Source organism: Orbicella faveolata, unplaced genomic scaffold, assembly GCF_042242905.1.
Source record: "Orbicella faveolata isolate gen_17 unplaced genomic scaffold, um_ofav_v1 contig_13, whole genome shotgun sequence".
NCBI lineage: Eukaryota > Metazoa > Cnidaria > Anthozoa > Scleractinia > Merulinidae > Orbicella > Orbicella faveolata.
The window spans coordinates 29,999,405-30,022,798 of NW_028301540.1; the positions used below are offsets into that span (position 1 = coordinate 29,999,405).

At 39.1% G+C, this 23,394-nt stretch overlaps 3 protein-coding genes across 6 annotated transcripts; 2 read left to right on the plus strand and 1 right to left on the minus strand.

Moving 5' to 3' along the window:
* Positions 1-20: 20 nt before the first annotated feature.
* LOC110054271 (lanC-like protein 2) lies at positions 21-6,180 on the plus strand. 4 transcript variants are annotated; one of them, XM_020760640.2, is made up of 9 exons: positions 21-191; positions 347-470; positions 867-1,019; positions 1,722-1,942; positions 2,722-2,862; positions 3,559-3,741; positions 4,411-4,587; positions 5,174-5,246; positions 5,471-6,180. In XM_020760640.2, the coding sequence occupies exons 1-9, from the start codon at positions 36-38 to the stop codon at positions 5,545-5,547; spliced, it is 1,305 nt and encodes a 434-aa protein (XP_020616299.2). In that variant the 5' UTR covers positions 21-35; the 3' UTR covers positions 5,548-6,180. The 4 variants fall into 4 exon arrangements, with proteins under 4 accessions (XP_020616299.2, XP_020616300.2, XP_020616301.2 ...); XM_020760641.2 differs by having other exon boundaries at positions 350-470; XM_020760642.2 differs by having other exon boundaries at positions 56-196.
* On the minus strand, positions 6,073-9,443 carry LOC110054272 (uncharacterized). Its single transcript, XM_020760645.2, has 3 exons — positions 9,352-9,443; positions 7,591-7,712; positions 6,073-6,677 (listed from the first exon to the last, which is right to left on the minus strand). Exons 1-3 carry the CDS (start codon positions 9,436-9,438, stop codon positions 6,161-6,163), a joined length of 726 nt encoding a protein of 241 aa, XP_020616304.2. The 5' UTR covers positions 9,439-9,443; the 3' UTR covers positions 6,073-6,160.
* A 268-nt stretch (positions 9,444-9,711) lies between these two features.
* Positions 9,712-21,659, plus strand: LOC110054268 (uncharacterized). Its single transcript, XM_020760637.2, has 9 exons — positions 9,712-11,470; positions 11,606-11,776; positions 12,241-12,430; positions 12,780-12,836; positions 13,201-13,302; positions 13,703-13,780; positions 14,292-14,408; positions 15,132-15,263; positions 20,208-21,659. Exons 1-9 carry the CDS (start codon positions 9,712-9,714, stop codon positions 21,010-21,012), a joined length of 3,411 nt encoding a protein of 1,136 aa, XP_020616296.2. The 3' UTR covers positions 21,013-21,659.
* The last annotated feature ends 1,735 nt before the right edge of the window (positions 21,660-23,394 follow it).

The window sequence follows — 23,394 nt, forward strand, 5'->3', positions numbered from 1 at the left end:
ATGATAAAGCCCGCACTTTTTTATAGTCAGCGGCAATGTTACTAGGCACCAGTCTCCAATATCTCTTTCATTTGTTGCGCCTGGTTGTTTTCATCAAAAACAGTTCGACGCGATGTCAAGCGCGGAAAGAAGATATTTTGAGAACAGATTTGAAGATTACGACGGAAGGACGAGTTTACAAAGCCCTGATGGTAAGGTAAGAGGATGGGTAGTTTATATAATGATTTTATATAACAACTTGAAATAATAAGTGAAGCACACAATAGAAATTGTTATAGCTTGTGTCACGGAATGAGTTGTGGTTTGTGTTTTCTTTTTTTCTTTTTTCTTTTTTGTTTTTTTGCAGCAGATTGTTGATCCATATTACTCAAGGATAAGAAATGAAGCTTACAAATTGTTAAAACAATGCGAGGAAGGTTTTGAGCACACTAGAGATGAGCGTGATTGTTCTGTGTACACGGGAACTGGAGGTAAGGTTACTCTATTGAATTAGTCTTACTATTTTATTTATAGGTAAGTTGTAGTCCGTAAATAACCTGAACATGATGTTGTCATCTTTCTTTACGATCGGATGTAATAGGTAATTCGTATTTAAGACATGACATGAGAAATTCACAAAGAGAAACTGCTTGCAATGCAGCATCAAGGGTGGTATTACATTTGTTTGCATCTTTTGCTTTACACCACCACCAAGTAGACGAAGTGTATATGTACTTAATATATGCATAGCTAAACTGAATGCAAAGAACCCCAGACTAAGCTGTCTGGGTTCAAAACTTGGCTAGGGTGATGGAGGTTTAGTCTTCCTTCCTTGCAGTTCAACTATAGCTAATTATTTTCATTAAATGTTATTTTAATCCTGTTAGGCATGGCCCTCTTGTACATGCATTTATCAGAAACACTATTTAAGGATGATGAAAACCAAAAGCAGAAGTACTTAAAGAATGCTTTGAAAATTCTTGAACACTGTCAACATGTTCTCAGAGGAAAAAGAATGACATTTATTTGTGGAGATCCAGGTAAGACTTTTTCTAAACAAGGTAAATGAGTTTATTTTGACTGTCATTTGCTAAAAACAATCAAGTAAACTAAGTTTGTTTCTGGGACTGTATCTGTAGGAGGTAAGGAGGCCAAATAGCTAGCACACTGGATTCCAGATCAAGTAGTCCAGGTTTTAGTGCTGGCCAGGGTCATTACACTGTGTTCCTGGCAAGAAGCTGTCACAGTGCTTTTTTCCACCCAGGTCTATAAATGGGCACTGGCAATTTAATCCCAGATGATAATCCTTTGTTTGTTTTGTTAGAATAGCCTTCGATCTGGAGTAGAGTAGAAAATATACATGAATAATATAATTGTATTCCCAGTAGCTTCATGCTGCAGAAACCAAAGATAAGCTCTGGCAGTGTAAGCACTTAAAGCTTGATATCACAGAGTATACCTTTCATTCTGATGGTACTGGCTCCTGATGTCAGCCTGGCATTTTAACTCTAGTCTTCTAACATGAAGTGAAATAATTAAGTGTGGTAGTACTCTCCCTGGATAGGATGCACAACATTCTATCAGGTTGCTCAGACAATTCACTTTAAGCCGTTTATAAACCTAGGTGGTGATAATGCAGGGAATTTTGAAAGCTAGAGTACACATTATACTTTCACCAAGAACTCAGGAGTTAAGCAGTAAAAAAGTTGTACCGTAGATGTGTCATCTGATTTGTGTTTCAGGTGTTCTCTCCATGCTTGCTGTTCTCTATTCCAAACTGGGCCAAGATGATAAGAGTGGAAAATGTCTTTCTAAACTGTTAAGTCTGTCTGATCATGTGTGTGGAGGAGATCCTTCACTGCCTGATGAAGTGCTCTATGGCCGAGCTGGTTACTTATTTTCCTTATTGTTTGTGCAACAGCACCTGGGTACTGAGAAGATCAACCATGATATTATTAACCAGGTACATATATTAAAAAAAAACCGATTAGAATGTAAAAAATGTTTTAGTATGAGTGATCATAGCTGCAATGTATGAGTATGTACAACATATTATTAATCATTAGTTTATGCTGTTAAATACAATAAAAATTATTTAGTGGAGTTAACAACAGGGATCGCAAATCTTACCTTCGTGGACTGTAGCGCTTAGATATACATATGTACCAGGATTCCATGTGTTCTTGGACCACAGGGCGTTATATAGAGCAGTCTTGCATTTGGTCAGCATTTTCCTTTCAAGAACGTTAGCATTTTCTTAAACATGGGGACTCTTCTCAGAGGTTGTTTTCCCTCCCCTGTCCCTCCTTCTCTTTCCACTGTTTTAACAGTGTGACAAGTGCCTGTTTTTCTTCCTTCCACGTGGGGGCTTGTGACTAGGTTGCCAGGATCTCTTAGTTATGGGAGCAGTTTCCATCTGGAGCTGGCTGCCAACACTGGAAGCTTGTGGATGTCTCAGGCACCCAACTTCCACTCTGTGAGGCAGTTAGCAACTTAAATTATGTTTTAATTGGTACATTCACTAGATTACATGTAGAAGGTAGTGAGAGTATTAAATTAAAGGTCTTCACCCATCAAGAGTGAAAACTGTCTTGCCAATTACTACCAAATTCTCTTTACCGGTATTGATGCATTAACAATGTGTGGAAATCTGTGTTAGAGGTTTCAGATGATTGGGGTACAAAGTATTATTTTCTCTCCTCTGAATGTTATTGACCAGTAATGTTATCATTCTCACAACAGGTCTGCCAAGCCATCTTAGATTCTGGTGAAAGTCTGTCTAAGCATGAGAGAAGCAGATCACCATTGATGTATACATGGCATGACAAGCATTACGTTGGTGCAGCGCATGGTGTTGTTGGAATTATGTTCATGTTGCTTCAGGTTAGCTCAGACATTCATTGATGCAAGTATGTAGCTACAACCTGCGGTATTTTCAGAGCTGAAATTTTCAAACTTCAGCTCAGGATGGTAACATATTACACACTCAGACACTTGACATGCATAGTGCCTACAGAACACGTTCAAAGTCAGATGGATAAAGGGTATGATAGCAGTGACAAAGCTCACAGGGGAAAGGGGAAGGTTGAAACTAAAAACAACAGAACATGTGTACTAAAGGCATCCACGGTTGAGTATCGATTGATACCCTCAATCAATACCCTTGATCCACCCTCGATCAACACTCGATTGATACTCGATCAACACTCCATCAACACATCAGTTCACATTTGATCAACACTTCGGTTGACACTCCACTGACACTTCATTGACATCTTGGTCGACAGTTAGTCTAGAGTCAACTGATTTTCGATCGATGCATGTGAGTTGGTTGACACTCGGCTGACTATTGACCAACTGTTGATCTATTGTCGATCAAATGTCAATCAAGATGTCAATCAAGTGTCAATCAAGTATCATTTGGGGTGTTGATTGAGTGTCAACCACCAGTCCGGATGCCTGTAGTACACATGATCCAAAACAACCCTCTGTGGCCAGGGGTATGGATATTTTCTGAAACAGAACAATATCAGGATTATCACATCTATGACAGATGTTTGTTTCTTTGTGTATTCCTAGACACTGTCAACCCAATCAGTGCAGTCTAACTTGAGGAGCATAGAGAACTGTGTTGAGTTTATTGTGTCAAAGCAGTTTCCATCTGGTAACTTTCCGTCATCGCTTGAAAATGAAACAGACAAGCTCTATCACTGGTGCCATGGAGCTCCTGGAGCAGTTCATCTTATGGTCAAAGCATATCAGGTGGAGAAAGTTTTATTTGTAAATGGCAATGAATTAAAAATATGGAGGTTAGATTATTTGTGCCTTAGATGATTTCCTTGGCGTGTCTTAGAAAAATACATGTAAGCACAAGCACCTATGTATGGCATGTGCACACTTATAAAGCCTGATGCAGACTTCACATGATACCTTGTTACAAGGTTTTTGTGTGAGTTCCGATTGTTTTCGGGGTCATTGTTATGAATTGTCCTGTTTGTGATACCACTTTACGGGCCTGTTTACAAGGAGGGAGGGTTACCCTAGCAAGCGGGTTAACCACAGTTGGAGGGCAAAAGATATCCCGGGTTTACAAGCAAAATTTCATGGGTTGAGTAACCCTACAACCCGGGACAACTTAATGCACGGTTACACTCAAAGGGTCTGGAAACAAGTAGAAAGTTAACCCGGGTAGGCAGGTTAACCCTACCTGGAGTGTTTACAAGGTAAAAAGTTAACCTGTCTGCCAGGGTAACCCCAGCACGCAGATAGGGTAACCCGCCTACCCGGGTAACCCTGGCTGCCTTGTAAACCCGATGAAGAAAAAAAGAGGAAATGTGTGAGTGCTAGGGTAAGCCACTTGCTAGGGTAACCCTCTCTCCTTGTAAACAGGCCCTAACTTTACTGTTTTTGTTAATTCTTAATGGTTATTAGGTCTTTGGCAAAGAAAAGTACTTGAGTGCAGCTCTCAAATGTGGAGAGGCAGTTTGGGAACGTGGTTTTTTAAAGAAAGGTTATGGCATATGCCATGGTGTTGCAGGGAATGCATATACATTCCTCTGTTTGTTCAAGCAGACAGGCGATGCAAAGTGGCTTCATCGAGCCATGAAGGTCAGTTTCCTGCATTACATGTACATCACACTGACAACGGCTTCAGGTTGATAAATTACAAAATTTTCAGCGAAAGCCACATCAACCCTAGCTGGTTTTTGTGCGGGTCCTCTATACCAGTCGAATTGGGATTTGGTTGTGATGGTTTTTGTGGAGGGAGGGATATTGGAGAACACAGAGAGAAAAGCCCTCAGATCAAGGCCAGAACCAACAACAAACTCGAGCCACAAATGGCACCTGGCCGGAATTGAACCTGGGCCATCGGTGAGCTGGGTGTGCTTACACCACTGCACCATCCCTGCTCCCTGATCCACCAATCTCAAACATCCGAAAATATCTTATTATTATATCCTTATAATGAATCAGGTCTGGCCATCATTTTTCTAGCAAATCAAAAAATATTCCAGGATGTTGAATAAAGGGTAAAGTGTGCACAGAGGAAAATCAACCTACATGTAACATCTAACGTTCAAATATTTTAACCTCCTCGAGACAAGTGCGCATCACTTGGTGCTTTCCTAGGAAGACAGCAAATCATTGCAATTTGCAGCTAATTATGTTTTCTTTAATTTATTTGTAACTCTAGTTTGTAGAGTGGTGTTTTGATTATGGCAAGCATGGTTGCCGGACCCCAGACCGTCCTTACTCTTTATTTGAGGGTAAGTGACAAAAAGCTATTTCTATTATTTTTAATGCGTGAGGTAAATAAAATGTAGACATTGCTCTCATTTTAGGTGTATCCATATAATCATAGGCCTGCAATGCATACAGAGAGCCATGTAGCTGCAAACCTCTGGGCGTATTACTGTTGCAGGCACACAATACTTGGACTTAACTCTATAAAATTATGTTTATTTCTGTTTTTTGTTCTTCCTTTTTTCAGGAATGGCTGGTACAGTTTACTTCTTAGCTGATATATTGCAACCTAAATCATCAAAATTTCCTGCATTTGAGATCTAGCTGCTTTATTCCCAGCTGCCTAGAAGCCATTTTAAACAAGCAGGGACGAGGAAAGTTCAATCCTGCTCTTATCTACATTTAGCAACATCAGAATGGCCCAAGCAGGCCTGTCATTGAAAGGATAAATCAATAGGATTGTCAGGTGTCCTGGCAGAAAGATATTAAGCAAGTTGAACTTAAAAGTGGACAATCAGTGGTAACTGACTGTTTCTATCAAATGTTATGTAAATTTTTCTCAATGAAAAGTTCACAAAAGCCACCATTTAGATTTAGTGACTTGAGTTCAAATAAAATCTTATACATCTGTCATGTTAATGACTGGAAAAAAAGGAGAAAAAAAAAGGAGAGAAAAAAGGAGATCGTGTTGAGAATGATTAGCTGGTACCAAGGCCTGGAGGAAACAAAGAAACCATTGCTATGGTTAAGATACTCTCTCCCCCACCCATCCCACCCCAGTTTTAGAAGATCAGACAAAGCCTCATCTGAGTGCTACATTAACTCACAAATAACTAACCCTCTACAGACTTGCTCTGGGGAAATTTGTTTTAATTTTCTAGGATAAATTTAAATATTTTTACATAAATTAAAAGTGTACGCTAAATATTGTTTCATATTAAATAGTTTTTACAGGAAGTATTTTTTGTCCATTGACACCAATTTTTTCAGCTAGGGAAACAATCCGTGACCACAAGGTTTCTACCTCACTCAGTTCTGTCTCAGATGCTTCCAATGAAACACTAGTCGAGTAGCTGGATACGGCAGGCAGAGCTGTGTCCATGAAGTCACTTCCTGTTTCTACTCTGTCCTCAATTGTCTCATATTCTACACCTAAATCTCCAACACCTTCAGGTCTACCTTGTGTGTGAAGCCTTTCAAATGCTGAAGATAATTCATTTTCCTCTCCATTGTTCGTGCTGATAGCCACCTTGTGATGTTTCAATGCTTCAGTTTTCAGTTCCAATGAATGTTGAGCCTGATTCATTTTGTTTTCCAGAGCATCTTGCATATGTTTTGTGTCAAGAGAATGCTTCTCCATTTGGCTGACCAATGTAAAAAGCTCAATGATTTCAGCAGTTATATGTGGACTTATATCGTGGGCCGATTTTGAACTTACAAATGACATCAGGGCACTGTGGGAGTGAGAACAGAATAAAAAAGTTATAATATTACCGTATTTTATTTTACTTACCTATAAGCCGAGCTTGGCTATAAGCTGAGACCCTAAACTTGTGAGACATGATAGTGGACGAAAGCTTTCGGAAAAAAAACAGAAAAATATTGGCTATAAGCCGAGACCAAGGTTTCTTAACAAAAAGTTACTTGAGCGTTCATTTCAAGAAACCTTCCCTCTCAGGAAACATGTTGAAAGTTATTGTTTAGAATAAAATCACACCTTTTAGGAACAAATGAAAAGCGTTTTATTAGTTGTAAACGATTAGCCAATTGGTGCAAAACATCAAGAAATCTTGTACTTCGATGGGTGCATGAAGCATGGCGAGAGATCCCAGTGGAGATGGTTGCTAAGTCCTTCAAGACCTGTGGAATCTCCAACTCTTTGGATGGAACTGAGGACGACGAGCTATACACTGAAGAAACGCAGGAAATCGACGACGATGAGGAAGACATCAAGTTCGAGACGGAGAGTGAAGGCGAGAGTGATGGCGAGTAAACTGTTTATCAGTTGAAAGCTCTTAAAAAAACGGCTCCTTCAGGAGCCACCAAATCTATAAAAGTTCATTGACCAACAATTTCATCTTGTCTTTATAATATTATGATTTATTGTGTTTCACTGATGTTGACTTGGCTACAAGCCGATCACAGAATTTGTGTGACATTTCCATAAGTACTCAACACCTGAGAGAGGAAAAAAATCATTCAAACTCGCCGCTATAAGCCGAACCCCTTTGTTGGGAATGTTTTTGATCAATATAAGTCCAAATTTCTGAAAAAATAGTTCTGCTTATAGGTAAATAAATATGGTATAGTACAATGTAGTGGGTGCAGACAATCCTGTTCTCACTCCTTGAATTATGGTTAATTTACCTCAAGACACCTCTTAATTTTCCCCATTCCCTTGACAAGTTGGCACCATAAATAAATCCCTGGTTGAAACCTTGTTGTAAATTGGCATCTTTCCCTGACTCCAGACCTTCGCGATACCCAGCCTGAAAGAAAGGAACATGATTGTCATAAAAAATATGTTATGTCACTGATCTGGTTTCAAATAAAATAACTGCACAACTTGATTACCTGAGAAAATACCATGAAAACAACTTCAAAACACTAACTGAAAACTGCATGTACAATGGTGGGAAGAATGGGCGGATCCCGGTGGGATGGGGTACTTCCAAAAAAATTGAGTGGGGGTGTGCAGCCTGCTTCCCAAAACCCTTACCCTATTCCAAAATCTGTGATATTCCCTACCCTATTTATGACCTGACCAAAAATTCGAAACCCTATTAATGACCTGACCCTTAAATTAAATCAAAACCCTGTTTCAGACCTGCATTATAATTAGCTCCCTAGTTCAGACCAATGTTAAATTACTGTAAACATAATTTGTGATGGGCTTTAGTGAATTTCTTTTCGATAATGATGAAAGAGTGCCTTCTTAAAAACATACCTATATCAATGAAAGAGAGCAAAAACCATACCCTATTAATGAACAAAATGACCAAAATCAGCTAAAATTGATATCCTATTTATGCCCAAAATGGCTGAAAAACCATACCCTTTGGGGCTGCACATACCCATACAGCCCATATGAAGGAGCACCCCCCCCCCCCCCCAGGGAAGGTGGGCGTGCATAGGGATGCTAATAAGTTCACAGTAACAACATGAACTTGTTGCACGGACCTAGAAAGAAATTAGATGTTAGAATGTCTTCCATTCACAGAATGTAACACTTGCTGCCTCAGAGAACATTGAGGGTCTCAGAGAACAAAATTCAGTGTTTTATATGGCCAATGGGATAGTTCCTTCCCTGTAAACTTGTACTTTTTTCCCTTTTTGATCCTTAAACTGGCTGGCTTAGAGAAGAAACCACTAGAAATGAAAGGCAAAAATGCGAATATTTAATTCCCAAATACAAATCTGTATGCCAGAGATGTGGTGACCTTATGATCAGCACTTGAGATAATTATTCCAGCTCAAGCAACCTGGGTTCGAGCAGTGGCCAGCTGTGTTATTCCTTTGCACTTTTGGGGCAACAATTTACTTTCATAGTGCCCCTCCCCAACTAGGATGATAATTTGGTTCTAGCCGGTGACTGTTAGGGAAATGTTCCTGGTCACTTCGTGCTATAGAAATGCCAAAAAACTCGGGCAGCCTGAGCTACCTGGCCTGAGTACCAAACATCTTTTCTTGACTGAACCTTTTTATATTACAACCTCATCATTTAGATAGTAATGCCCTCAAAATTTAAGTCACCAAGCAGAAAGTTTTTGGGGCTTAACAGCAGTGTGTGTGTGAGAGAGAGGGCAAATCCCAAATGAATGGGGGGGGGGGGGGGTATGAATAAGGGAGCTTGCTAGCAGGCTATGAAAATTTGGATTTTCAAGTTAAAGCAGAGAGGTGACGAAAATAAATTTCGACAACTGGAAATTGCTGATGGAGTATCAAATTCTCAAAAGTGACGTATAAAGAAATTTACTAAGATAAGAAAGGAGAACCTGGTTTTCGAGCTACAAGTTCACAAAGACCAAGAAAGGAACGAAATCAATCATGGTAGAGATATAATGTGAACAAGACACAAGTTTATAAGCAGAACTGAATGAAATATCTAATAAATAACATTTATTTTACCGTTTCGTGAGATTGTTTCATCTTTCTATAGTCCATATCCGCCTCATTCACTTCACCACCATGTATTTCTTCTTGTCCTTCCGCCATATTGTGACATTAGTATCCTTAACTGATTAGCCTAATTTATGCCGGAGCACATGCGCAAAACTATTTGCGCTAAATGCCTCTGCAATCCAAAATGGCGCCGGTGCCAGAGCAAAATACCATTTGGGAAATCCACTTTCATCTTGTTTCCTGCTCCATGAAAATGCGCTCCTGATAAAAAATCTTTGTCCCAATTTATTGATCTTTTCTTCCACGGGTGTAGTTCTCAATGAAGTGAAAAATGTAGTGACATTTCAGCCGATATTTACGATCAAGATGCCCAGTTCCCGAAATGAAAGGGAATCGAGCCCTTCTGCTCGAAATCATAGCAAAAGCAAAAAGTCATCCCATAAACCAAAGAAACATAAGAAACGTCCCAAACCTGAGGCTTCGGCTGAAAAGCTAAAGGGACAATATGAAGACATTTCCTCAGCTTCCGAAGAAACCGAACAGTTGCCTGTTCAAAAGTACAGCTCGATCTCACGGAGCCCCTCGCCCGTAGCGTCGAAAAAATCAAAGGCTAATGTAAAGAGAAAGAAGTCAAAAAAGGATAATTCAATGCAAGGAGCAAGCAAAAAGAGCAGGAAGCGAGGCAAGTCGCCCATGTACCATCCACATCCTGTTGAGGGAACTGTCTCGCCAGTTTCGAGATCGAAGTGGAAAGATTTGACGCCGTCCCCAAAGCCGCCACCGAGCAGGGATACATACCAGCAATACTCGCGTTCTGTGTCGAAGAAGCGAGGCTCTGAGTCTCCACGTGTTCCAATCGCCTACAGACCTAAGTCACCTAGTATGAGTCCAAGGAGGTCACCTTACAGAGGAAGGTCTCCTTTTAAAAGCAATTCTCCCATAATGAAAGCCTGGTCAAGGTCTCCTTTTAATCACAGGTCAAGATCACCTTCTCCTCCTCCTAAATCAAGAGGACGGTCACCCATAAGAACTTATAGGTCTCAGGAGAGATCTCCTGCTTACCGATCACCGGTGGGACGCTTCTCACCCTATGGTCGTAATAGGCCTTTTACATCCTACAGTGGCAGGAGACGGTCTCCCTCACCTTATGGGCATCACTCGCCATCACCATCATTTAGGACTGGAGTGAGGAATAGGAAAAACCAAGGGAGTAGGCCACGTAGTAGGTCTCCGTCACCGCCTCAGTCAGCTAGGACAAACAATCGAAAGCGCTCACCTTCAAAGCGGTCCCCATGTAGGGGAACACCTCGAAGTCCAACTGTGCATCAATCAGGTTACAAATCTGGAAGCAAGAACACATCCTGGCAAAGGTTGAGTTCTTCAAGAAATGACACAACCAGGCAAACAGAAACCAAGTCTACAAACAGAGACTCTAAAGAGAAGCCACCGATTACTGAGGAACCTTTGTCCAAGGTTAAAAACAGGATTGATACCGTGGATGGTGTTAAAAAGAATTTAATGAAGGATGCTATCAGCAAACCAGCAAAACCAAATTTAGAACCTTCTACAAAAGATTCTGCAGCCAATGGACCTGTAAAGGGAGATTTAAGTGCATCTGAAGTTAAAAAAGAACCTGAAGAGACAAAAAAATTAATAAGTGAATCAACACCAGCTCTTCCTCTTCCTCCCTTAAATGAATCAGTGCCACCACCATTGCCAAGTGATGAGCCTCCTCCACTCCCTCCAGATGAGGAGAAACCTCCACCGCCGCCTGCACCAACGTTACCACCATTACCTTTACCACCAGAACTTCCTGGCACCCCAGGCGAATCTCCTACTTCCTACTCACCACGCTCTCCAGGGGGGAAACCTCCTGAATCTCCCAAGTCCAACCAACAGTCCCTTCCACCATTAAGACCTCTAAAGGATGCAAGTGGTTCGGGTGTACCATCGATATCTGGGCCTAGTAGTCAGAGTGGAACACCACTGTCGACTCCAGACACTACACCCAAGACACCAGCAGAAAGTGAGTGGGGAGAGAGATGCGTGGACATGTTCCAAATTATTGACCAAGTGGGGGAAGGAACTTATGGACAAGTGTACAAAGCTAAGGACAAGATAACAGGTATGAAACATGTCCATTGAGGAAATAACATTAACCTGTGTAAAATGTGCCAGTCATTTAATATGAGACTTTTTCAATAAATTTTTGCTTCAAACAGTCCAGGATTTTTTCATCATATTCTCCTTGCCTTGACAGGGGAGTTGGTTGCCCTGAAAAAGGTACGAACTGACAATGAGAAGGAAGGCTTTCCTATTACAGCAGTCAGAGAAATCAAAATTCTACGGCAGCTGAATCATCCCAACATTGTTAACTTAAAAGAGATTGTGACGGACAAACCTAATGCCCTGGATTTCAGAAAGGATAAAGGTCAGATAACTTACTATAGAGTGCAATTCTTGTCTTTGTGTCTTTTAACAGATTTGTGCACATACTTGTTATGTGTGTGTGATAGTGTAATGTAATGTACCTGCATTTGAGACATTAGCCATTTCTTTGAATTGCAGCGAAACAGGTACTTTTCTAGTAGCAAGAACAAAAATGTTAATATTATAATCTGAGGAAGTGTGCAGTAAGTCTACACAGTTTACAGTACCAATCTACAGAAAATAAACACTTTTCTGATCAGCAGAAATATAGACTGTGCGGCATTGTCCCTATCCACTGGCTTTTACTTGATACTCTTCTAAAGTGCTAAAAAGAATCCTGTTTTGGTACTAGCAAAGAGCAACAAGTCACAATCTAGTGTGACTTTGACATGTGTCATGGGAGACAAATAAGAAACATAAATCTCACTGGGCAGCAAAACAATGTTTGTTTTTGTTTTATTTCAGGAGGGTTTTATCTTGTGTTTGAGTACTTGGACCATGATCTTATGGGTGTGCTCGAATCTGGTTTGGTTCATTTTACTGAAGATCATGTCAAGTCTTTCACAAAACAACTCTTAGAGGGTCTCAGCTACTGCCATCGCAAGAACTTCCTTCATAGGGATATAAAGTGCTCCAATATTTTACTAAGTAACAAGTATGTATGTTGTGCACTGTTTACTATCATTACAGGGACTCCTATGACAATTACTGACTTAAGAAGGTCAATGTTTCATAAGTAATGATAACAGCAAATTTTAATTGTGCTTTTTCTTAAATTATTTCTTTGGAATGAATGATATATAAAAGGGTGATTACTGGTTTTCTGTGCATTTCCGAAAATATGTACAGAGGGGCTTTACATGTACAATGGCAAAGATAATTAAAAAGCGAAATATAAAATCAAAATAAATGATTAAAAAGAGTATGTGGACTAAGCATATCCCCACTGTTTAAGATAGAGTGTATTCTTAATTGAATGTTAATTGTTATTTTTCTTTTTCTAGGGGAGAAATAAAACTGGCCGATTTTGGATTGGCAAGATTGTATGAAGCAGATGAAAGGTATGGTCATTTTACCTACCTTGCTATGAATGTTAGTTTGAAACATATTAACATTGTGAATACCTGTAACATTTAACTTTTTCTTTAATCCAGTTTTTTAGTCAAAATGGATGTTGGCTGAGATATTATTTTAATGACATAAAATGTCACTGCTCAAAATAGACTTGCAAGACTCCAACAACAAACTTGCTAGTATATAATAGTATTGTATTAAAACAGGTGACTCTGCTAAACCGAAAGGAGACTGAAAAGAGTTACAGCTTGCTTAATTTAGCCCTCTTCTTAATGGCAGAGGGGATTTTTTAGCCAGAAAATATATCACTTTGCTTTTTCTTTTGTGTCACTTTGTAATGGTTGATTTTAGGAGACCGTACACAAATAAAGTCATCACACTTTGGTACAGACCACCAGAACTGTTACTAGGAGAAGAACGCTATGGCCCTGGTATAGACATCTGGAGTGTGGGGTATGTGAAAATGTGTTTTTTTTTGTAAAATGATTTTTATATCTTGGGCACTCTGATTACTTAATCTTGCCTACATAGCGAAATTATATTACTTGATATTTCATTTTAGTTTTGTCATCTAGTGCAAGAAGTAGAAAATTATATCAAAGCACTGCATTTATGCACTTGTACATCTTTGAATATTTGATGTGCAATGAGTAGTTTGTCAACTTAAATATTAGTGAAGTGACTTGTCTGATAAAAATGATTTACAACAGTCTTTAGTGATCTTCAGAACCTGGAGACAATCTTCTTCATTTTGCAACCATTATTTAGATGTATAACTACTAGTTGACCCACTCTCCCTTGTGTTTGATTTTCTGCCTGTTTTCAAGGCACACTGATTTTGTTTCTTTTGTAGGTGTATACTTGGAGAGTTATTCACCAAGAAACCAATATTTCCAGCACTGCAGGAAATAGGACAGCTAGAACTCATCAGGTGAGGAGGACAAACGTGTTTGCAAATAGACCAACTTGTAAGGCCAAAATTGGTAGACATTTCTGTATAAATTTTGGATATTGATCCTCATTAGCAGATAAATCTACACTTGAGATCTAGTGACTGGGGGCATTTATGGTATCAATAATATTAATTATAATTAATACCTGAGGTACTACACGCTCTTTTATTTTGGTAGGTGGTGTTTTAGAGGAGAGTGTGTTGACACAGTTGTGTCGTTTTAGATTTGCACATATTTGTGAGAATTATATTTTTTGAAATTTTAAAGCAATTGAGTACTTTTTCCCTGTTTACATAGCCTCATCTAAACACTTGGGGTGTTGGGAGAATTCTTGAAAGTTATGCAAACCCTCAACTACATCTCAGGTTTGCATATCTGTCTGAAATTCTCAGAGCCCCCCTCGTAAACATGGAAGTAAATGTAAACATTGAAAAAGTACTCTATTGCTTAATTATAGCCCATAATGATGGTGTTTGTTCACTTCCATAGTCGTATCTGTGGCACTCCTATGCCTGCAGTTTGGCCAGATGTCATCCACTTGCCTCACTTTCACACAATCAAGCCCAAGAAACAGTACAGGAGGAGACTTAAAGATGAATTTTACTTGTAAGTCCACCCATACAATAAAAAGATCATACAGCTCCAGTGTGTGATGTGTTATACTTTAGAGGTCTGGCCATTCCATTTTTGGTCTTCAGACAAAATAATTTCTATTACATTTTTTACTCTTAGGGTTAATAATTACTAACAGTACATTTAATAATAATGAGTAATTGTCTAGAAAATATGCTCTGTCGTATATCGTGACAACATAAATGCTGATCATTTAAGGAATACCGAAAACAAATTAGTTCTTCCACAACCTCGAACTGATTTTAAGAGAAGTTTTTCGTACAGCGAAGCTCAGTTGTGGAACGACTTACCTATAGACCTAAGACAAGCATCTTCACTGACCGTTTTCAAATCTATATAAAGTCACCACAGTTTGAAGTAATATCTTAATTTTAAGTACATTTTTAGACACGGCCTCCATGAAAAGCATTTTTTTAAAAATTTTTATTGTAGTTAGGCAGATAGGTAGATAGTCCAGTAACTTTGTTGACTGATGGAAAAACCCTGTATAAATAAAGTTATCTTATCTTATCTTATCTTATCTTCTCACTAGAAACCAATTCAGGGCTAGTGTCGCTAGTAGGAATACTCCTTTTCAGATTTTACCACATATCTGAAACATTCATTTTGCAAATGAAAAAATTGTCCATGACAACATATTTCTTGCCATGCAATATTTGGCTTCATGAAATTTAGATTTTGTTTGTTTTCCTTCAGTATGCCAGCTGATGCGCTGGACCTGTTTGATCGTATGCTGACGCTAGACCCTTCAAAGAGAATCACAGCTGAAGAGTCCCTACAACATCCATTTCTGAAGGACATTGTTTGTGAGAACATCAGTCCTCCAAGGTAAACACTTTATCAGGGTTCTCATTAAGAGCTCTCCACTGGCTAAAACACTGGCTACTTCGATTTCTGAGCCGCCTACTTTTCATGAAATAATGCATGTGGAAGTTGTGAAGAGTAATTTAGGGAAAGTACAGGTTTTCTGGAACGTGACTGAACTTTGACTGTCTTTTTCTGGAGATTGTCAAGGCTGTAGCTAGAGAGGGGACATGGGGTCGGGATGTGGTGTACATTTTCTATTAATTTATGCTAGTGCTGTAGGATAACACTGCACTCTTCAAAATGTGAAGTTGTGTTGTTCCACCGGGGATCCCTTACTGGTCCACTTCCTTTGATCACCATTGGAAATGTCAATGTTGCATGGGTCTGTCACACAAGTCTGCTGGGTATTACTATCAACAGAAAACTTATTTGGGCGAATCATCTTAAGGAATTAAGGAAAAACTTTTTCAAGAAATTGAACTTACTGAAAAAGTGCTCTTTTCTCAAGAGAAAATCACTTCTTGACCTATACTTTAAGGTGATTCTCCCTTCAGTGACATACGGCATTGCTATCTGGGGGATCTGTAACAACCTGGATTATATTAAATCCCTGCAAGCACTGCACTGCCGTGCTGGAAGGCTATTTTTTAATTTGCCACGAGACACACCATCAGTACAAGTTACGGAACTCACACAATGGGACTCGATTCATGACGTGTATAAACGAAGTCTTGTCAAACTAATCTGTAACATAGCTAGCGATAATATGCCTGCAATGATTTCAGATTTAGTTGTATGGCATAATAGTGCATATAACTTAAGTGGACATAATAAGGCCATCGTTCCACGATTTTCCACTTATTTCATGAAAAATTCTGTTTGTTACAGAGGAGCTGTGCTGTGGAACTGTGTTTCAGAATATTTTAATGATTCGTGTAATTTTAAACAATTTTATCGAAAATCAGTAGGTAATTAGATAATTAGATAATTAATTAGATACACGACCCCTCAAGCACACCGTAATTTCCGGCAGTTTACCCACACAGCAGATTACCCGCACCGGTCATTTTTTGCTAAAATGAGAAAAAAGATTCAGCAGATTACCCGCACTGGCAGATAACCCGCACCAAAAAACAAAAGAAAGTTATGCTAAATAGTTCGAGAACTCACAAATTTGAAGTGATCGAGCGAGACTAAGCCTTTCATGTTCGTGTCCATTTGGAATAAGATAAAAGTTTCTGCTACTTGGCCACCAATAGGGCAGTTAAAAGCACTCTCCTCAGCATTACTTTCTTAAGTTTGATTTTACAAGTTAAATATCCAATGTATTGATGTTTAAGACTTACCGATTTCATCTGCCTGAGCAATAACTCTCAGCTTGTACTCAAATGTGAAACTTTGTCATGGGCGTTTCAAACCAGGCATTTTTAAATTGAACTCGTATTAAACGCGTAACTGACTCGTGGATGCGCTTATCATAAATGATTGATGTTTGTAAAACTTATTGAGTCAGTTAGCCTTTTATAACGATTTTGCATCAAAGAAAACTTTATTCATTGTTTTTGTTAGCAAAGCAATTTCCAACATGCAATTAGTAAATTTTCACCCCCATTGTTTTTGATATTCATTGAGAGTTGAACTGACTTGTAAAATTCGGTTCGCAATTTTCTCAAAAAAACAATATCTTGGAATCTACTTGGTCTTAGAAATCACTTGAAACGGGAAAATACTTTTTAAATCAAGGCAGTACTAACTGTAAATTTTCCACTGATGCGTCGAGTATTTTTGTATTATTTCTTCACTGTTTACACTTGTGCCGACAATTATATTTTTTATCACGTTCCACTAATTATGCGGCGCCATGAATTCAACAGATCACCAAGATATTTATGGTATCTCAGGTTCTACTGGGTCTAAGAAATTGCTTGAAACGGGAAAATACTCTATAACTCAAGGCAGCGCTAGCTAGGAATATTTCGCTGATGCGTCGAGTATTCTCGCCTTTTTTTTTTATCACAGTCAATGCTATTTTTTCACTGCGCGCGTGCCGACAAACGTCGGCATCATGTTTCAGTTAGGCTTTGTGTTTTCCACAATAAAAGACATGTTAAAAGGTTTAGGTGAGAATTTTTCTAAGCAAAAAAAAACTAGCTGTGAAATTGACAAGGTAAGAAAACTATCAAAGTACAAACGCGTAGCGAAAAATTTGTTTGTATGGAATTTTTTTTGTATGATTTCATCCAACTTGCATCAGCTATAATCAATCAACATTTAAAAGAATTTTATAGCAAATAAAGCACGATACAAGAGTAGATAGGACGTGTTTCTCGTTTAAACAAATGAGGCATTACACAGGTTTGTGGCAAGCGTATATTTAATGACTCTTATCTTTGTTTTATCTTCTGTCAGTACTATAATAATTACTGTTAAATACTTACGGGAAGATTAAAAAATTATCAGATAACCCGCACCACCCTATTACCCGCAGGAACGGAAGTTTACTGAAAAATTAACGCATTACCTGCTGGTAATCTGCCAGAAATTACGGTAGTGCTTAAACGATAATCTTGTTTTAAATAAAGGATTTTACTTTACTTTACTTTATAAAAATTGAAAAAAAAAGTCTTTGTAAACTCTTAATACTCTTGACGTTTTCACCTCTTCCAAAATTGATTTTTTTTTTTGAGGAAATATCTCCAGGTAAATCACAACCGGCCCAGACGTTGAATATGATTAATACATGACATTATGCTGTTGGCGATTGCGTTACAATTAAATTGACCGTTTATAAGACAATGTATGAGAATGCTCTGAAAATTACTTTAAATGCTACATGTAGAAAATAATTGGAATGAAATGGCTCACCTTGTGTTTGCATTGCATTATTTTGATGTCTCTGGGTTCCTGGAGGTGGTTTAGAGCCATTTTGCTGAGTTTTACTTTCTGGCGGTTTGCTTCCCCTAGAGAGAAACAAAAGGCGGGCGACCCACTGGCCTGACAGCGCGCACTCAAAGCTCGGTAAATTCCACAGAAATGGTCTAATCTCATCAAAATTGCCTCATGGCAGCCATCGATAACTCTTCTTCCCATTCGCTTTCTCCCAAGGTTCCAAAGTTTATCTTAACCGCCCAAGAATCGCTGGTTTTCCAGCTCTTGTTTTCCATTTTTGCTCCATCTTGATCAGTAACCGATTATCTTGGCCACAGGGTTTGAATTTCTAGCTTAGAGACTGCGCTATTGTGACAAAGTTGTCTCTAACCATTGAGAGGAACAGGGCAGTTTTTGATCATGCAAATTGCACTGTGCCGCAGTCCCTGGGGATATTTCACCGGAAGCGGTGCAAAATTAATCCGGCTGATTGAGAGTATGTGTGGTGGTGACACAATAATATATTTATTGTCCATCAGTCACTCGATATTTCTGGGGTTTCTGTTGTGCGCTTGTAAGCACTATTAGTCAGTTGGTCAGTTACTCGTTGCCATCTCTTGCTGCAGTTAACATTGCTTTTAGGTGCTAAATTCAGCTGAACATTGTTTGCTCCTTGTATTTTTGTAGTTAACAGTACTTTTAGGCACTAAATTCAGTTGAACATTGCTTAGTAGGAGTTAGTTGGACACGCAAATCACTTTCAGCTGAGCGTTGTCTAAAATGCTGTCGAAAGTGCCAAGACACGATCTTGAAAGAACTGTCAGCTGCTAGCTGCGCCGAGTTTAACACGCTCTCAGTCAGCTGGATTAATTTCATGCCGTTTCTGGTCAAATATCCCAGGGACCACAGCACGGTGCAATTTGTATGATCAAAAAATGCCCTGTGCCTCTCGACGGTTAGAGGTGACTTTGTCGTGATGGTGTGGTCGCTAAGCTAGAAATTCAAATCCTGTGGCCAAGATAATCGGTTACGGATTGAGATGGAGCAAAAATGGAAAACAAGAGCTGGAAAACCAGCAATTCTTGGGCGGTTAAGGTAAACTTTGGAACCTTGGGAGAAAGCGAATGGGAAGAAGAGTTATCAATGGCTGCCATGAGGCAATTTTGACAAGATCGGACCATTTATGTGGAATTTACTGAGCTTTGAGTGCAGGCTGTCGTGCCAGTGGGTCACCCGCCTTTCGTTTCTCTTTAGGGGAACCAAACCGCCAGAAAGTAAAACTCACCAAAATGGGTCTAAACCACCTCCACGAACCCAGAGACATCAAAATAATGCAATGCAAACACGAGGTAAGCCATTTTATTCCAATTATTTTCTACACGTAGCATTAAGAGTAATTTTCAAAGCATTCTCATACATTGTCTTATAAAGGGCTAAAATTGTAACGCAATCGCTAACAGCATAATGTCACATATTAATCGTATTCAATGTCTGGGCCGCCTGTGGGTAAATGTGTGAAATAGCATTTCAGAACCTCTCAGTTTCAAAACATTTCTGGGGGAAACATACCCCAGACCTCCCTAGAGGCTTGTGCCTTCAACATTTGAAATGGTGTCAGATGTCTACTTCATGAAACTAGCCCTCTGCTCCCTGAATTAATGAGAACCCTGCATTATTTCTTACCAAACAACTAAGGCAGCTTTATGAGGAACATTTCTTGGTTTTAGACCACATTAGAGTTGCTGAGCATTGGTGTGAAAACAACTAAAGCATTCTGATGACAACATACAGCTACAAATTATGGACTTCTAATTTGTAATTTTCTATTCTGTTGAGGTTACAGAGTCGAACAATCATTTTGTAAGCAGAATGTTTCAGCTGTTTTGACTGTTAATCTGTTACCTATTTTATGAAACTCTGTAGAGAATTGGAGAGCTCTCTAAATGGCTTGAGTGCTTTTTCGGAACATCTTCATGGGTTTATCATAGGCTTTCACATCTATAATAATGATTGTCTCCTGTAGTATCCCAAATTAGCATTTCTTGCATAGACAAATATTAATTAAATGTTAATTTATTGTATCAATGGTTCTTTTAGCTTACCAACTTGGCAGGACTGTCATGAGATGTGGTGCAAGAAACGCAGGCGCAAGACAGAAGGGAAAGTTGCAGAGGATGGCAGTTCAGCTAAACAAACAAGAAGAGAATCTGTTGCTGACAGTTTAGAAGCTTCCAACAAGGTCCCTGTTCTACCTGCAACAGAAGAGCAGACAGAGAGCTCATTGGCACCTCTTGAATCCTCAACTTTTCTACGTAGACAGAGCATTGAGACCATTGAGATGGAAACAGAAGACATGGCAGCCAGTGCTTATGCTTCAAAAGATGGACATTCCTTCTATGATAGAGAACAATCAACCCAGTATTCATATACTGAACAACACCCTAAGGCTGCATACTTAGAAGATTCGTACTATCAGCGTGACTACAGAGGAGATTATCCAGATGGTTCTAGCAACAACTCCTACAAGACATCTCTGGGTGATTATTCACATCCATATTCCAAGGAGGATGCTGATAATGAAAGAAGAGATAGGTACCCACAATCTAGTATGCAATATGAGCAGTTGTCTCCACCTACAGATCAAGGGAAGCCATCATATCCTGACCGGTATAGACATTACAGTTTCTCGGATGGAGGTGGTAACAAAGAATATGATGAGATGTCGGTACAATACAGAGAAGAATCAGCGTCATACCTTTATAGGGAGCGTTATCCTGAGGATTTTTCTCGTAAGCGTGAAGTTTTCGAATACAATGATTCACAATATGATCGCTATCCCGTTGCTCCTGAGAACAGAGGACAGAGTCCACGTCGCAGTGTGGAATCTTACCCTGGGTGGTGACATCAAGGGACTTGCCAGTGTTAGTTAACAGAAGGAGTTCATTTGATGCTGGTTAGCCAGATTCATGTCACTGCAGTAACACAAGATAGCAACAAATTTATTTCAGACAAAAGACATGTACATAATTTAATTTAAGTTTTAAGAAATGAGTAGCAACAATCTTGCTACAAGAAAAGTTTCTTTTCCTACCAGTTTGTAGGTAAACTTGTTTATCAAAAGCTATCACTGTAAAATGTAGCAATCATAATACACTGGTTGATCTGAAAACATAGTTTACTCTTACAAGACTTCACAAGTCTGTTCAAAGTAACATAATGTTAGTAAGCTTCTTTGCTTGAATTTCAGCCATCTCCTCTGGTCATATTCTTGAAGTATGCAACCAGAGGAGAAAACTGAATTTGTGGGAAGAGCTGTTGGTTTTGTGATTGTTGCAGTTGTCTGCCACTTGCAAAGTATTATTACTGTCTCTGTCCTTAAAGATTTATTTTCTAAACATCCTTTGAACACCATTTACGGAAAACAAAATGAGACATGAAAACATGTAGCAAAATGCATGTTACAGCTTATTCAGGCAAACTTGCTATTTGTAACATAATGTTCTAGAATGAATTTTGTATAGAAATAAACTTTTTGATGGTACGAAAGAAGTGACAGCTTTTTCATTCCTTTGCCTGGAGCATGCGCATTTGTCAGCACTTCTGGACACAGCAGACCCTCTGTTTTCAATTCATCAAGTGAGAAGCATAAAAAAAGCCTTTAGTAAAGTTCTTGTCTCTGCAAGACAGTTTGCAGCTCTCTAAAAACATCCACACCCTTCTCATGGAAAGTCACTGGAAATATCAAGGGAGTTGGAGGTTGGAGGTTTCAGATGTCTAAAATTCTTAAACAAAGTTAAACTGAAATTCCCATAAGGGTTGGAGGGGTGGTTTCCAAGTTGCCTTTAGCCTTGCAACCAAAGCGAGGCCAGGTGCACAACCATTCATTCGGAAATGAGTTTAGTTTGCATGTGAATGAAATCTCATTTTGATATGAAAGGATGGGCACCACCTTGCGAAAGAGGCTAAAGGTAATTTGGAAATGGCCTTTTGGGTTGTGATTATTGTTTTCAAATAACAGTGTTTCACACAAAAGAATGTTGCAAGACATGCTGCATGGCTAAATATGTGGGATGGGCCGCTAGCTGCCTTTCAATCTGACAGGCACAAGATTTAATCCTTCAGGCCTCAATAATATTGCCGATCATAATCGTGTGTTGTGTAGCGTGCAAAGTCTGAAGTTCAAGTCTTCCATTAACAACATATCCTTGAGAATGTGCAGTTCCAGAAAATATGCATATGCACACCTTCCCCCATGGAAGGAAATTTTGCTAACCCTCACCCCTCTGGAAATTCCAATTAAGCTACAGTGGAACCTCAATTTTACAATCATTCATTTAATGATATTCCCAATTTAAGGATCAACATTCTGCAAAAGTTATAGTTAATTGTATGGAGCAGAATCCTGATATAACAATATTTGGTTCAACGATACATCTGGTACAACGATAAAAATCTAGCAACCCGAGCGTAAAGGTTTTCCTGTTACATTAATGCAATTAACATCACATACCGAAGGAGAGTGACAAACACCCAGCAAACTGTGGATGGACATATTTATGTTATGGTTCGGTTTTTACATTTGCGCATTGCAATTACTGTAATTAAAATGCAGTACAGATATCATGTTGCAGAAACTTGGTGTTTTTATTGATTGCACGTGGAAAAATTAATTAATGACCATATCCCGATGTTATTACTTGCTTTGCCAACAAATCATTAAATCAGGAGTTTGTTTACAACTTCCCGATTTAACGATATGATTTTGACCTTGCCTTATCATGAAATATGTTGTTCCAGAAAATATCCATACCCCTCCCACAGAAGTTTTTTGGTTAGAACCCTCCCACCCCTTCGGAAATTCCAGTTTGGCTTTGCAATTTCTTTTTAAAAATTTTGGCATTTGAAACTCCCCTTCAGAATTTTCAATAACATTCCTTGGGACTGGGATGGATATTTTCTGAGAATGCACCATCGAGGTTCCACTGTACATCTATTTCAACTTTTTAGTCTTATGGAACCCCCACCCCCCAGGAAATTCCAGTCCCTTCTGTGGGGGAAGAATGGATACTTTCTAGAACAGGAAAATGTTGGCCAGCTTCAAGTTGAAGCAGACCATTTTGCCTTCTCTACACAACTGAACACACTCAAAGGTTGAGGCATGGGTGCATTTGTCAGCCAGGCCCAAGATATGTTTTAATCGTGACAATAAGCTTACAACAAACTGGAAAAGAGATACATCAAATAACATCCTTCATGTGCCATAGCCGGACATGTAAACCCCAAT

What these genes read in the sequence shown, in the direction of transcription:
- LOC110054271 (XM_020760640.2), top strand. Translation starts at nt 36, where the DNA reads ATGTTACTAGGCACCAGTCTCCAATATCTCTTTCATTTGTTGCGCCTG. An exon ending in GAGTTTACAAAGCCCTGATG is followed by an intron (nt 192 to 346) that starts GTAAGGTAAGAG and finishes GTTTTTTTGCAG; the next exon opens with CAGATTGTTGATCCATATTA. An exon ending in ATTTATTTGTGGAGATCCAG is followed by an intron (nt 1,020 to 1,721) that starts GTAAGACTTTTT and finishes TTTGTGTTTCAG; the next exon opens with GTGTTCTCTCCATGCTTGCT.
- LOC110054272 (XM_020760645.2), bottom strand. Translation starts at nt 9,438, where the DNA reads ATGGCGGAAGGACAAGAAGAAATACATGGTGGTGAAGTGAATGAGGCG. An exon ending in TGAAACAATCTCACGAAACG is followed by an intron (nt 7,713 to 9,351) that starts GTAAAATAAATG and finishes CCTTTCTTTCAG; the next exon opens with GCTGGGTATCGCGAAGGTCT. An exon ending in AAATTAAGAGGTGTCTTGAG is followed by an intron (nt 6,678 to 7,590) that starts GTAAATTAACCA and finishes TCACTCCCACAG; the next exon opens with TGCCCTGATGTCATTTGTAA.
- LOC110054268 (XM_020760637.2), top strand. Translation starts at nt 9,712, where the DNA reads ATGCCCAGTTCCCGAAATGAAAGGGAATCGAGCCCTTCTGCTCGAAAT. An exon ending in AATATTTTACTAAGTAACAA is followed by an intron (nt 12,431 to 12,779) that starts GTATGTATGTTG and finishes TTCTTTTTCTAG; the next exon opens with GGGAGAAATAAAACTGGCCG. An exon ending in CTTAAAGATGAATTTTACTT is followed by an intron (nt 14,409 to 15,131) that starts GTAAGTCCACCC and finishes GTTTTCCTTCAG; the next exon opens with TATGCCAGCTGATGCGCTGG.